Source organism: Carettochelys insculpta, chromosome 2, assembly GCF_033958435.1.
Source record: "Carettochelys insculpta isolate YL-2023 chromosome 2, ASM3395843v1, whole genome shotgun sequence".
Classification (NCBI taxonomy): Eukaryota; Metazoa; Chordata; order Testudines; family Carettochelyidae; genus Carettochelys; species Carettochelys insculpta.
Window position 1 is genome coordinate 214,243,827 of NC_134138.1, and position 13,310 is coordinate 214,257,136.

General features: G+C 42.4%; 1 protein-coding gene across 2 annotated transcripts in view; it reads left to right on the forward strand.

Moving 5' to 3' along the window:
* CPVL (carboxypeptidase vitellogenic like) overlaps positions 1-13,090 on the forward strand; it is a 108,203-nt gene extending 95,113 nt beyond the window's left edge. For both annotated transcript variants that reach the window (XM_074986147.1, XM_074986148.1), the window contains exon 13: positions 10,535-13,090. In XM_074986147.1, the coding sequence (XP_074842248.1) occupies positions 10,535-10,645 (111 nt within the window). In that variant the 3' untranslated portion in view covers positions 10,646-13,090. The remainder of the gene's footprint in view (positions 1-10,534) is intronic.
* Positions 13,091-13,310: the final 220 nt, after the last annotated feature.

Sequence of the window (13,310 nt, forward strand, 5' to 3'; positions counted from 1 at the left end):
ACGTCCAGGTCCCCAACAGTGACCACCTGTTGGAGGAGAAGGGCGTTGACTGCCCAGACAACCTGCAGGGGGTGCCATATGCTACTGTTATAGTCTCAATAAATGTGGTGTACTGCCTTTTTCCTTATAAAAGATCTCATGTGGTTCATTTAAAGCATAACACGCCAGCCCCATGCTGGGCCTCCCTCATTTCTGTGCAGGGCTCCCTCCATCCCTATGCAGGGCCACTCCTTGCCAGTTGTCCCATCCCATAGTGGATGCATGTCCCCATCCTGGCTTACTTCCATCAGGACTGCCCCCACAGTAGCCTTGGCCACCCCAAACTGATGTCTGACAGAGCAATTGCTGTCTGGGATGGCCAATTTCCATAGAGCAATGGCTTCCCTGTAGCACAGGAGGAGTGTGGGCCGCATCCTGGTGTCCAGGTGCTGGAGGGCTGGGGTGAGCCAGTGGCACAGCACCTCAAATGTCTGCTGGGTCGTCTGGAAGTTTTGCAGGCATTGGTTGTCATTCTAGTCCCCTAGCACGAGGCGGTCCCACCAGTTTGTGCTGGTTGGAAAGCCCCAGCATTGCCAGATCATCGGGATGGGGTGCAGCCGCTCCCCCTGGCAGAGGGCCTGCAGGATGGTGGCAATGTAGCTGGCCCTGTGCTGCTGCTGCATGACGACCACCAGTAGCGCTGCCAGCAGGCTAGCCATGATATGGAGGAGATCCCCCTTGGGAAGCTGCTGAGAATCCATGACGGACTCCACAGTGGCTCTGCTGTGTGCAAAGGGTGTCCTGTGCTGTGTAGAGCCTGGCAGCCCTGAGCATGTGCAGGGTGAGGTGTGTGGAGAGGGGCCCTTTAAGGTAGCATTTGGCCGTGAGCCCAGAAGAGCTTGTTGGCCATGCCACCCCGTCCGCATCATTTCCTGGCTTCTTACTTTGAAGTAGGGGTTATTGGTGTCTAAAAATACCAGGACCCATACTGACATAGTGAATGCTGGTGGAAAAGGGGTAGAGTTAGTTTTTGAAATAAAAAAAGAACAAGTTAAAAAAAAGAACAAGTCTAAAAGTACCAGTACCAGTACTGACATAGTGAATGCTGGTGGAAAAGGGGTAGAGTTAGTTTTTGAAATAAACAAAGAACAAGTTAAAAACCATTTGGAAAAATTAGATGTCTGCAAGTCACCAGGACCTGATGAAATGCATCCGAGAATCCTCAAGGAGCTGATAGAAGAGGTAGCTGAGCCATTAGCTCTCATTTTTGGAAAGTCATGGGAGACACGAGAGATTCCAGAAGACTGGAAGAGGGCAAATATAGTGCCCATCTACAAAAAGGGGAATAAGAACAACCCAGGAAATTACAGGCCAGGAAGCTTAACTTCCGTGCCAGGAAAGATAATGGAGCAGGTAGTTAAGGAAGTCATCTGCAAGCACTTGGAAGGTAGTAAAGTGATAGGGAACAGCCAGCATGGTTTTGTAAAAAAAACAAATCATGTCAAACCAACCTGATAGCTTTTTTTGACACGATAACGAGACTCATAGATAAGGGAGAAGCAGTGGATGTGGTATACCTAGACTTTAGTAAAGCATTTGATACTGTCTCGCATAATATTCTTATCGACAAACTAGGCAAGTCCAACTTAAATCGCGCTGCAATAAGGTGGGTGCATAACTGGCTGGCTAATCGCACCCAGAGAGTAGTTGTTAATGGTGCTCAATCCAGGTGGAAAAGCATAACAAGTGGGGTTCCACAGGGGTCTGTTTTGGGACCAGTTCTGTTCAATATCTTCATTAATGATTTGGATATTGGCATAGAAAGTACACTTATTAAGTTTGCAGATGATACCAAGCTGGGAGGGGTTGCAACTATCTTGGAGGATAGGGTCATAATTCAGAATGATCTAGATAAATTAGAGAAATGGTCTGAAGTAAACAGGATGAAGTTTAATAAAGATAAATGTAAGGTGCTGCACTTAGGAAGGAATCTGTTTCACGCATACAGAATGGGAAAAGACTGTCTAGGAAGGAGTACAGCAGAAAGGGACCGACCTAGGGATTCTGGTAGATCACAAGTTAAATATGAGTCAACAGTGTGATGCTGTTGCAAAAAAAGCAAACATGATTCTGGGATGCATTAGCAGGTGTGTTGTGAACAAGACACGAGAAATCATTCTACCGCTCTACTCTGCGCTGGTTAGACCTCAGCTGGAATATTGTGTCCAGTTCTGGGCACCCCAATTCAAGAAAGATGTGGAGAAATTAGAGAAGGTCCAGAGAAGAGCAACTAGAATGATAAAAGGTCTGGAGAACATGACTTATGAAGAAAGGCTGAAAGAATTGGGCTTGTTTAGCTTGGAAAAAAGAAGATTGAGGGGGGACATGATAGCGGTTTTCAGATATCTTAAAGGGTGTCATAAGGAGGAGGGAGAAAACTTGTTCTTCTTGGCCTCTGAGGAGAGAACAAGAGGCAATGGACTTAAACTGCAGCAAGGGAAGTTTAGGTTGGACATTAGGAAAATGTTCCTAACTGTCAGGGTGGTCAAGTACTGGAATAAGTTGCCAAGGGAGGTTGTGGAATCTCCCTCGCTGGAGATATTTAAGAACAGATTAGATGGATGTCTATCAGGGATGGTGTAGATAGTGGTCGGTCCTGCCGTTGGGGCAGGGGACTGGACTCAATGGCCTCTCGAGGCCCCTTCCGGTCCTAGTGTTCTATGATTCTATGACCCTACTTTGAAATAAGGCCAGGCATCCTTTTGGCCGTATCTACACGGGCACAAATCTTCGAAATAGCCATATTTTGAAGATTGCTTATGAGGTGCTGAATTGAACATGCAGCGCCTCATTAGCATTAGGACGCTTCCGGCCATGGCACTTTGAAAGCCCCATTTTCAAAAGCGTGTGGCTTAGTGTGGCTACACGGGTCCTTTTCGAAAGGACCCATGCCTTTCAAAATCCCCTTATTGCGATCAGTGATCGGGAAAAGGAGATTTCGAAAGGTGTGGGGTCCTTTCAAAAAGGACCCCTGTGTTGCCGCACGCTTTTGAAAGTGGGGCTTTCAAAGCGCCGCAGCCGGAATCATCCTGATGCTAATGAGGTGCTGAATATTCAATTCAGCGCCTCATTAGTAATCTTCAAAATGGCCATTAGCATGGCTGTTTCGAAGATTTGTGCCCGTGTAGACACACCCTTTGTGTGCAGATGCGCATCTTTGAAGTCTGTTACTTCAAAGTAAGCAACTTTGAAGTTAATTTGTAGTGTAGACATGGCTTTAGAATGTCAAGTTGAGAATTTGGAGATGCTGCATAGTATCAGGGGAAAATATCAGATGCTGCATCCATTGCTCATCTTCCAGTTGTGAATTTTTCCTTTTGTTCAAGGCTCCAGCAGTTCCATAAACCTATTTAAGACATTGCTGATTGATGTCACAGTGCAATAGAAAGAGACATTATTAAGTTCGTCTTCAAGATCCACCTCTTTGACATTTTTGAACTGTTGATGAGTCTTCCCATTCAAGCAGATGAAATTGATGGTTTCTAGGATTGTTTTCATAACATTGTTGTACTTGAAGTATCTACCTGCAAAACGTTCATATCTGTAATGCAGTGAACAAGGAGAAACTCTGTAAATTTGGGGGAACTTTCAAGAATTTGATAAAGCCTACTTTTTCATACTTATGAATATTGCAACAGATGGAATACTACAAAAGTTTATTCAGTGGAACCTTGACATTTGTTTATACCTTGTTAAGTACGTTTGTTAAGTCAACACTATGTGCCACTAAGTCCAACATTACTTCTTTCAAAATCACAAAAATATCACTAGTTGTGACTTATCCTGTATATCTGTGGCTTCATTGCCAGATAGGCTGAATGCTAGAGAAGTGATTAGATTATTGATGTGGGAGGTACACCTCTGCATAATGTGGTGTGAAATAGTAATTTTCTTTATTAGCCACTGAACTTTTGTGTTACTTGAATCTAAAATTGCAACCTCTTCTGCAATATTCTTAACGAATTCTCCATCACGATATGAATATTTAGCACAAGAGATATTTTATGACACAACATAACTAGCTTTGGTGGTTGAGTCAGCTTCCTCACTGAATGCTGCAAGTAGTGTCTGTAGACTGTTTACATGTAATTTTAATGCAAGTAACTTGTTTTTCCTTAATTGTGATTCAAGAGAGTATTTAGACAAAAAGGTATTGTGATTTGTTTTATGATGATATTTCAAATGGCTAGTTTTGCAGTGAGTAATGCATTGGGGATAAGGCACAGCGGTTGCTACTTTTAGCACTGAATCAAAATCTTCTTCCCATTCCTGCTTAAAACTTTCGTTTTCGTCTTCATGCTTGTATTTCTTACAATTTGAAGATGTCATTATTATTCACAAAATTACTTAAAACTATTCAAATGTGACTTGTGAACAGTGAGCACAGCCTGCATTCTATGGAATGCAAGGAGACTGGGAGCACAAAGTCTGCACTTCACAACGGCTGACTACAAAATGATGCTGTTTCCTGATGCAGTGCCCGTGTACAAGCTCTTTTTATCATATCAGTCTCATTCACACACTATCAGGTTCACTAGTGCTTAAAGTATTTTTTAATATTTCCCATAGCCTCCCAAGTCCTCCCCCCACCTCCTCATTCTCCACCTAACAGACTTTTGGGAGTGAGGGAGAGCTCACTGCTTCTCCCTGTCAGTAGGGGGTGGGTCTTAGGGCTTCCGCCCTGTTGGGAAGGAACACTGTCTAAAGTCCCAAAACCCCTTTCCCTGCAGGGGAGAAGACCCTAGCCTCAGCCCCATTGCAGGACAGACCCCCTATCTGGTAGTCAGAGCGTGGGGAGATGTGGCACTTCGTGACTTTTTAACGTGAAATCTGCTGCTTGCAGTATAGGTGGTGCCTGACATACTGATCATACAGAGGATGCAGTGTCTGCTACACAACGCAGTCAGGGAAAAATAAATCCACGTAAGGAATCCAGCTGGCCTTCTGCGTGACACTGCAGAGCATTACCAAAAAGCCACAAGGCTTCTTGAGAAACCAAACATTAGCCAACTGTGCTGGCTTGCCAGAGATTTAAAGCAATAAGAAATGCCTTTCTGTGCTTGGTGCTTCCTGTAGATTACCCACCCAATTATGTCTGGGGCTCGCCACATCTGTTTTGCAGTACTTCCTTCACTGGCTTAATTGTATATGCTTATTGATATCCTAGGCTAAGCCACAAAGAACCTCTTGTCTAAAGTTAACTAGCTACCAGCCAAAAAAAGAGAAAGGAGCAAATAATAAAATGAAGCAAAAACAACTGGGCATTTTGACACAGAAGTCTCTGGAGGACAGAGTTTTTATTTCTGTATTACAGTGATAACCAGATACTAATGTTGTCACTGTAGACATTTGTAAAAACTGGGAAATAAATCAAGAGACATTGCATTTCCTTTAGCTGCTTTCCAAACAGTTCTGCCATCTTCACTTTCCCTGAGTTCCGGAAGTGCTTCCAGTGGTAATTGGAAGGACTTTGGAAATTGCTCTGTCTTCTGCCCCTCCCCTTCCCAAAAAAGTCACCAGGCTCAGCTAGTGATTCCTTGACTTCTGGAAGTCCAGACCATGCTTACAACCCGATTGAAAACCAGTGGAGTTAAATTCTTTAAACATCTTTCTGGGAAACACAAGAAGTACATCAAATAAGCATACTAAAACCTGCCCCAAATGTGTAAGTGCATTGAACACCTACTGGGCTTCTCCATTTTAAAAAATAGGCTACTGAGAATAACAGAATGCTGTGGAGACCCTTATTTTAGAAGTGTTCAGTCTTATGTTCTCAGTTGTGGTTCCCTCTTGACCATATAGGATACATCAGTAAAATGTCATGACTCAGAGTGGCTGTTACTTGAATAAAACTACAGTGAGAGTTTCTTTTTAAAAAAAAAAAAAAAAAAAGACTACTACTAACAAACAGGTTGCGTTGCACGTGCATTAGTAATATGGTTAAACTCAAGTCCATCCTGTTGTGAAGAGTAACTTTCTTGCTTGAGAGGTTAGCCTCACTGGAATTCCTGAATGTCCACATCCAGACAGTGTAGGGGCAACCTAGAGCCACTGTCGTCCTTACTAATAACACCAAGGCCAGAAAGGAAGTTTGGGTCATAGTGTAATGCAAGTAGCGACCCTGCAGCCTACCGTTACTTTTGTTTCTTGGAAGAGTGAGAGTTAGAGCTGAAGCCTGGGAACCTGGCTGGCTTACTTTCCCCAAGAGTGTTTGTCTCTTTGAAGCAGAGTAGGGAGAAGGGAAGAAGCAGCTGTGTACTGATTTTACTGAGCCAGCTCCTGTTTTGTGACTGAAGATTTTGCGGTTTTTCAATTGATGGAAATCTGGAACAATCTGCACGACACTACGAGCAGCTTCTGGGCATGGTAGTGATTGGAATAAGGAACTGAGGGCTATCTGAGGTAGAACAATGGCAGGGTGCTGAGATTTAAAGTGATCCCAAAGCCAAAGTTTAATGAATGTGATGACTGTGGTTTAGTTCAGCTAACATTGTCTTGTATGTCTAATGTGCCATAGCTGGCAGTCTGTATTTGAATAAGACCGGGGGGAGGGGGTTAGCATAGAGACTGCTGTGTTGCCCTGGGGAAGGCTGGTCTTTCCTGTTCAAGCCTGAGTAGCAGTGACAGAATAATACCCTTACATTTGTGTTCCTGCCTTTTCTTTTTGTCCAGTGTAAATGTCAGAATTCTTCGAAACTACTAATTGTCCTGTACCTATACCTCTTCTGCTCATAAATATAAATACATATACAACTAAAATCGGTCCCTTTCTGTAAAGTAGAATCCTTACCTTAAAAATCAGCTACAAGGAACTAATTATAATTGTTTAACTGAATAGACTAGACAGATTAATGCCCACTTAAAAAACAAAACAAAACACAACCCTGAACTATTAAAAGTTAAAGCTGAAACTCTACATTGATAGAGGCTTTAACTTGCTCTGGTGCGCAGAATTGAAGCACCTGTGATAAAATACAAAATGTCACAGAGTTCTGGGACTGCAGCACAATAGTGTAGGTTAAAGATGAGGGTTCTTAGGTTTATTTCCCAGTCTTTACAAATGTCTGTAGTGACAAAATTAGTATCTGGTTATCACTATGATACAGAAATAAAAACTCTGTCCTCCAGAGACTCCTGTGTGTGACCTTATGGTCTCCTTCCAGACTTCAAGTGAGCCTTTTTGTAGTTTTTAACCTAGTGAAATTTGCTTTCCTTGTAGAGTGCAACAGTGCAATGAAGGTGACTGGTCGTAAAGACAGCTGTCCTCAGTGCTTTATAGAAAGCTGTGGAACCTTTCAGTTCATATTTGGGATGGGTTGGACCTCTATGAACTGGTCTTCCCTCATCTGGCAACAACTGTAGTCTGGCATCCCTTGGGTGCTCCTTGGGAAAAGCCAAGGGCCCTGCACTCAGCAACTTCTGAGCTTCCAGAGCATCACAAATAGCTCATTTGTGGCATTCAAGCTCAAGGCAGATGATGGAGGAGTGGAGACAGGTGGGGAGAAGCTCAGGGGAAGAAGCAGGGCAGTTGCAGACTCCCATAGCCAGGGGTCAGGAGCACAGCCCTGCAGTCAACAGCAGGGGGGCCAGGAGGACAGCTCAGTGGCCACAGTGCTCAGTGCACTTCCACAAAGCTGCTGTCCTGGCTGTACTCTCCACAGCCACCTTGCTCATGCATGCCCCCCAGACACCCTCCCTCCAAACCCTGCTCAGGTAATGCTGGGCCTTTTGCTGTGGCGAGAACAGAGCCCTGCAGCCAGCTGTAGCAGAGGGGCCAGCGTGGACCTCCCCTGATCTGGCAAGTTCCCTGATTTGGGGCCACTCATGTCCCGATGGTGCCAGACCAGTACTTAGTGATCCATTTAATTGTGCTGCAACTAGATGCTCTCTTGTACTGAGCTAACCTTAATCCTTCATAATCGTTGCTGTGTCTTTGCTAGCTACTGTTTAATGTATATTGTGAAATTGTATAGAGGATGTTGTGGTTTAATTTGCAAAAACTGGAAAAGAATGGGTAGTATATATCTCAGGTAGATGTAAAACTTCCAAAAGCCCCCATTCCTGTTTTCAAAATTAACTGATATACCCAGAAGCCTAAGTCACTAGCCAGTTTTTGAAAATGCTACTCATAGTGGCTGCTTCAGAAACCATTATGGGCAAATTGCTGCAATTTGGAAGCTTCAGTTCATGCAACCTTGTGCCTTACTCCAGTCATCTCTTTCAAATTCTCAAGGTTTTGGGCCAGATGGTTCTTTAATACATCTCAGGCATATCTTGGTGCTGCCAGAATTACCACCTATTGATTCAGCAGTGTTCTGTTCGCTCGTGAGACTGAACAGTGCTTTTGTGGGATATCAGGAAATACTGGACTACTGGAGATAAATTTGTCTTATAAAATGTGAAACGGATCTTAAAAATAATTGTGGTCTGTAAAGAGCATGTGATTACTAGGAGGGATCTGTATGAGCAAAAACAGTATTTGGATCATTATCTTCTGCTCTGTCTGACACTACAAAGGGATTTTGTCCACTGGTGGAGTTGGTATTCTTCATTTCTTGTTCAGCTGATCTATAGAGTAGCAAAGTGCTATTAAGCTATTGCTGTATTTCAGTCTTGGATTCCTGTGTAATTTGATACACTGGCTTCTAAAGTACACAGGGGTTGTTGTGGGATAAAAGTAATAGGACCTTAATTGTTACATATTTAATATGCATATTTATTCAAGCTATATGTGCTGGTTCTGTGAAGTCATGTTGCAAATTTCTGTGACTAAATGATGATCCTGAAAGGGAAGGAATTAATAGATAGATATATCACAGATCTTTTAACTCTAGTCATGCTAGTGGTTCAATTGGGGTGTGGAGGGATGTATATGAGACTGTGACCTTTAGTTGTTTTATACGCAGTTGCAATATAGTCCAGACAACAGCTGCCAAACACGTGTTAAACTCGACGGCTGTATTTTCTCATACAAATAACTCATTTAGGTGTCCTCAGTCCAGCTATACAGCTGCATAGAAGTGATTTTGTCAGATAATGGCCAAGACTATTCAGCTATTCCAGGATGGGATTGTGGGTGCCGTAAAGATCTTCTTTGGAATAACTTGAAGATGCTGTCAAACAGTTGTTTACTTCTAGCATTTTTTGAGAAAAGGGCTAAAGGAGAGAAGAAATACTCAATGAACTGGAACACGCTACATACAGTAGAACCCTGAGATACACACATTCAAGTCGTGCAAATCTCAGGTTAATGTGACTGAGTGGTGGGGGGCTGGTGTCTGGCTCCAGGCCGCCCACCCCTCAGGGGAGCCAGGAAACTGACTAGGTGCCGGCTCCCTGCCACTGACCAGAGCGGGAAAACTGACCAGTGCTCCTGTGCTGGTCAGTTTTCCCTGCTCCTGTCAGTGGTAGCAGCTGAGAGCCTGACTGACAGGAGTGGGCACCCTGATTCTCTCTGTTCCTGACAGCAGCAGTTTCACAGCTCCTGTCAGGAATGGCAGTTTGACTTTTGGCTACGCCCCTGACAGGAACTGGGAAACTGATGTGGGCAGCACTACTGGTTAGTTTCCCTGCTCCTGTGAGTGGCAGGGAGCTGGTGTCTGGCTCCCAGCTCAGTGCCACTAACGTGAGACAGGAAACTGTGCAGTGTTGCTGCACTGGTCAGCTTCCTGGCTTCCCTGAGTAAGGCGAAGTTTGACTTAGACCGGGTTTCACAGGAACGCAACCTCTGCATAAGTCAGGGGGCTACTGTACACTGAAAAAGGAATGTCCTAAAATTTGAATATAGGAAAATTGGGCATGCATTATCGTCTAGGATACTTTTGAAAAACAGAATCAAATAAACAGTTTCACACTTCAATTATATGAGAATAATACAATTCAGGATAAAATAACACCTGTGCTCCTTTCTGAACTAAAGCAAAAACTGGAATACGCAAGAGGGAAAGAGGTCTAATGAGAAGTCAAAAAAGTAGAGGATTATAAAATAACATGAAAATAATCTAACAATATCTGTTTGGTTAAACAGTTTAATATTACACAAATTACTTTGACCCAAATTTTCCTAATAAATTCAGATTCTAAAATTAGATCATACAATATAGATTTCTGCTGTTCTTTTGAACATTTACAGATCGGATGAATGCTTGACTAGTCAATTTAAATCACAGACAATTTGATGGTGCTGCTGTTGCTAGTTTCCCTGTGGAGACTGAAATCATCCAAATGAAAGCATGATGCAACTATATCCATGCATGATGGTCCTGATAGTTATTTGATCCTATTTTTAACTGGTCTAACATCATATGACTTTTGATATATTTGTTTATATTTTACTAACTAGAATGAAAGGTGACTGCTCAGTCTTCTGACTCAGCATGCACACTAAAATCCCTGTGCATGAGGAAACTGAGTTTTTTAATTAATTCCTAGTGGCAAAATTGAATTTCTTTGCTCAGATTTTACTATTAATCTATTCTTTTTTTGCACCATGAAGGTAATTGTTCGAGGTGGAGGACACATTTTACCTTACGACCAACCTGAAAGATCAATGGACATGATTGACAGATTTATCTCTGGAGAAGGATGGAAGGCAAACAGATTCTAAAATAGAACTTAAAATGCAGAATAAATGTTACCTTACCAGATACTTCAGAAATGTTGTGACTTGTGACTATGCTTTAGTGAAAAATTATGCCATGTGGGAAAAGTAATGAAACTGAGGAAGAGAGTAATAAAATGGACAGAAATGTTCCTTGTTCTTGATGTGTCTTGCTGAAAATTTTTGATCACTAAATGCTGCAGGAAACAACATGGATTCGACTTTCTGAAGTCACTTAATCTCTCCCCCCACCCAGGAAAATCCTTAGAATTCAGAAAAATGTTAGCACTTTAATCCCTCAACTAGTGAAATAACCAGATTTTAAATGTATTCTGTTTTGAGGCTGGGGAGGAGTCTCAGGGTATGGTGAAGAGGCACAAGTGGGGCCTTGGAGTGGGGGCAGAGAGGCATGAGTGGCAGGCAGGTAGAGGCCTCAGGGGAAGAAGGGAAAAGACATGGGTGGGGGAGGCCTTTGGGCAAGTGGAAGAGAGGCACAAGTGGGGAAGGGGGCTAAATGAGGGTGGAGCGTGGGCAAGGCTTTGGGTGGAGGGGGCTGAGAGAGGTTGGCCTCCGGACAGAACAAGGGGTGGTACCACAGTCCAGGCACTAGAAACCTCCCACACACTTGTAGGGAGCTTCCATCTAGCCTATCCTCTCCAAATGCAGGAGCTCCATAGTGGCCATGAGCATACAAAAATCTGGGCACCTTGTAGCCAGACAACGCCTGGCCAAGTTTCTAATCGCATTCAGACATTTGAAATTAGTACAGTAAAGGTTTCCATACAATCACTCTGGTGAGTACTGCTGAACAGCTGAAGTCCTTCAAACCAGCAAGAAGCAAGGTCTGTACCTTGCCTCTTGTGAAAACAAAAGGAATGGATTTCCAAATGAGTCTTGAGGATGCAGCATGTGTAGCCTAGATAGAAATGTAGACCATCAGCGAAACTTCTTGGGATGGTGTTTTTTAACAAAGTGTCATTTGCAGATGTTCTTTCTCCACTTTGAATTCCCTGGCTCTTGGTTATCTCTGCTAATATGAGCCAGAGGCCTCAGGGCCAAAATAAATAAGTTTTCCTTTTTTAACTAAAATTCATTTGATTTGAAGAGCGTTAACAGGGCAAGCTCCCAGAGCAATGGTCTCTTTTGTTTTTTTGAAAAAAAAAAAAAATATTATGGCCCATCTAAGACCTTTCCTTATGGACCAATACCTTTCCTGCAGCAAATTGTGTGCAAGTTACATGAAGAGATGCCAACAAGGTGAAAATATTACAGCTTTTATATAAAGGATATGGTTGGTTGTGCTTGTTTTTTCAAATTCATTTACTAATGCTTTATATCAATTTACTCTCCTGTCATTCTGCAGTTTGTTTCTTGACTCCTGTGTGGTTCCTCTAACTTTACAGTACAAAAGAGTTTTGTTCAGATGGTGAAGGTCTCTGAAAACAGAGTCCTGTTCTGATTAACAGGAAGTTTCACTGTGCTGAAAAGTGAGGTGCTCAAATACTTAAATGAGAACACACAGGCTGGGCAAGTTTGTGTGGATGTGTCCCAGCACTGTACCGCACAATAGCTATCCATTGGATCAGACTTTTCTCCAGCCATCTTAAGTTCTGTTGCCTTTTTGAATCTGAAATGAAAGCTAACTGAAGCTGACTTCAGGGTCAAGCCTTGCATTTCACAGCAGGTTATTTTAAAACAGGGCTACTAGCTTTGTACTGGAGGAAAAGGAAACTCCCACTATTCAGCTATGAAAAGGCTGACTCTGCTTACTTTATTCACTAATGCATTTTTTTCAAAAGTATAAGTGACCTTTTTAAGCAGTGATTTGACCTTGAACTGTGTTGCTCCAAAACTTTGTGCATGTGATGAAAGTGCAAAGCCATCTTAAAAGATCACTATGAAATGATAAAGTTCAATAGAGTTGCATTGGTTTAATACACACGGATCCTATGAAATCCAGCATATGTTCACTTCGAAATTGTCAGTGAGCTACAGAGAGTGTGAGATGGAATTTCCATGTTTCTTCCTCTTAACAGTTTTAAATCAATTTTCTGTAAATGGTGGTGTGTGTTCCATTATGAAACTAACCTTTGAATGTGTCTGGCAGTTATATTAAATCTATTTAATATATTGTTTATCTTGGATGCTGAATGTTTCATAGAATCTACAGTAGATACAATTTTGTTAAATACACAAAAAAAGGCATAATTTTACATATGACCTGGAATAAAAAAGTCAAAAGTCCACATTTTTAATTTCCGGGACTTTTTCATGAATTTTTCATTTGAGTATTTGGAAAATTGATCTCTAGATATCCTGTATGACTCAGCATGAAATGTAAATGAAATCTGACTTTCAGAGAGACTGGGTAAATATGATACTTATGGATTTCTTGTTAGTTCTGCATAAGTCACTTGATATTGTTTAGTAGTGTTGCTTAAATGAGGGAAATAAAACAGCAGCTAACCACTAAGTTGTGGAGTTTTCCCCCATGTGGTCCCCTTCTAATCTATGTAATTTCAGTGGCATGGGAATGAATGCCAGGGAGTCAGGCAAGAATGACAAAAATCACTCCTGGAAAAGAAATGGGTATTTGGAAACTCAAGTGTCAAATCCATACTGGTTTAGCTGTTTGCCCACACTAATGTATTCTGTACACGCACCTTGGTGA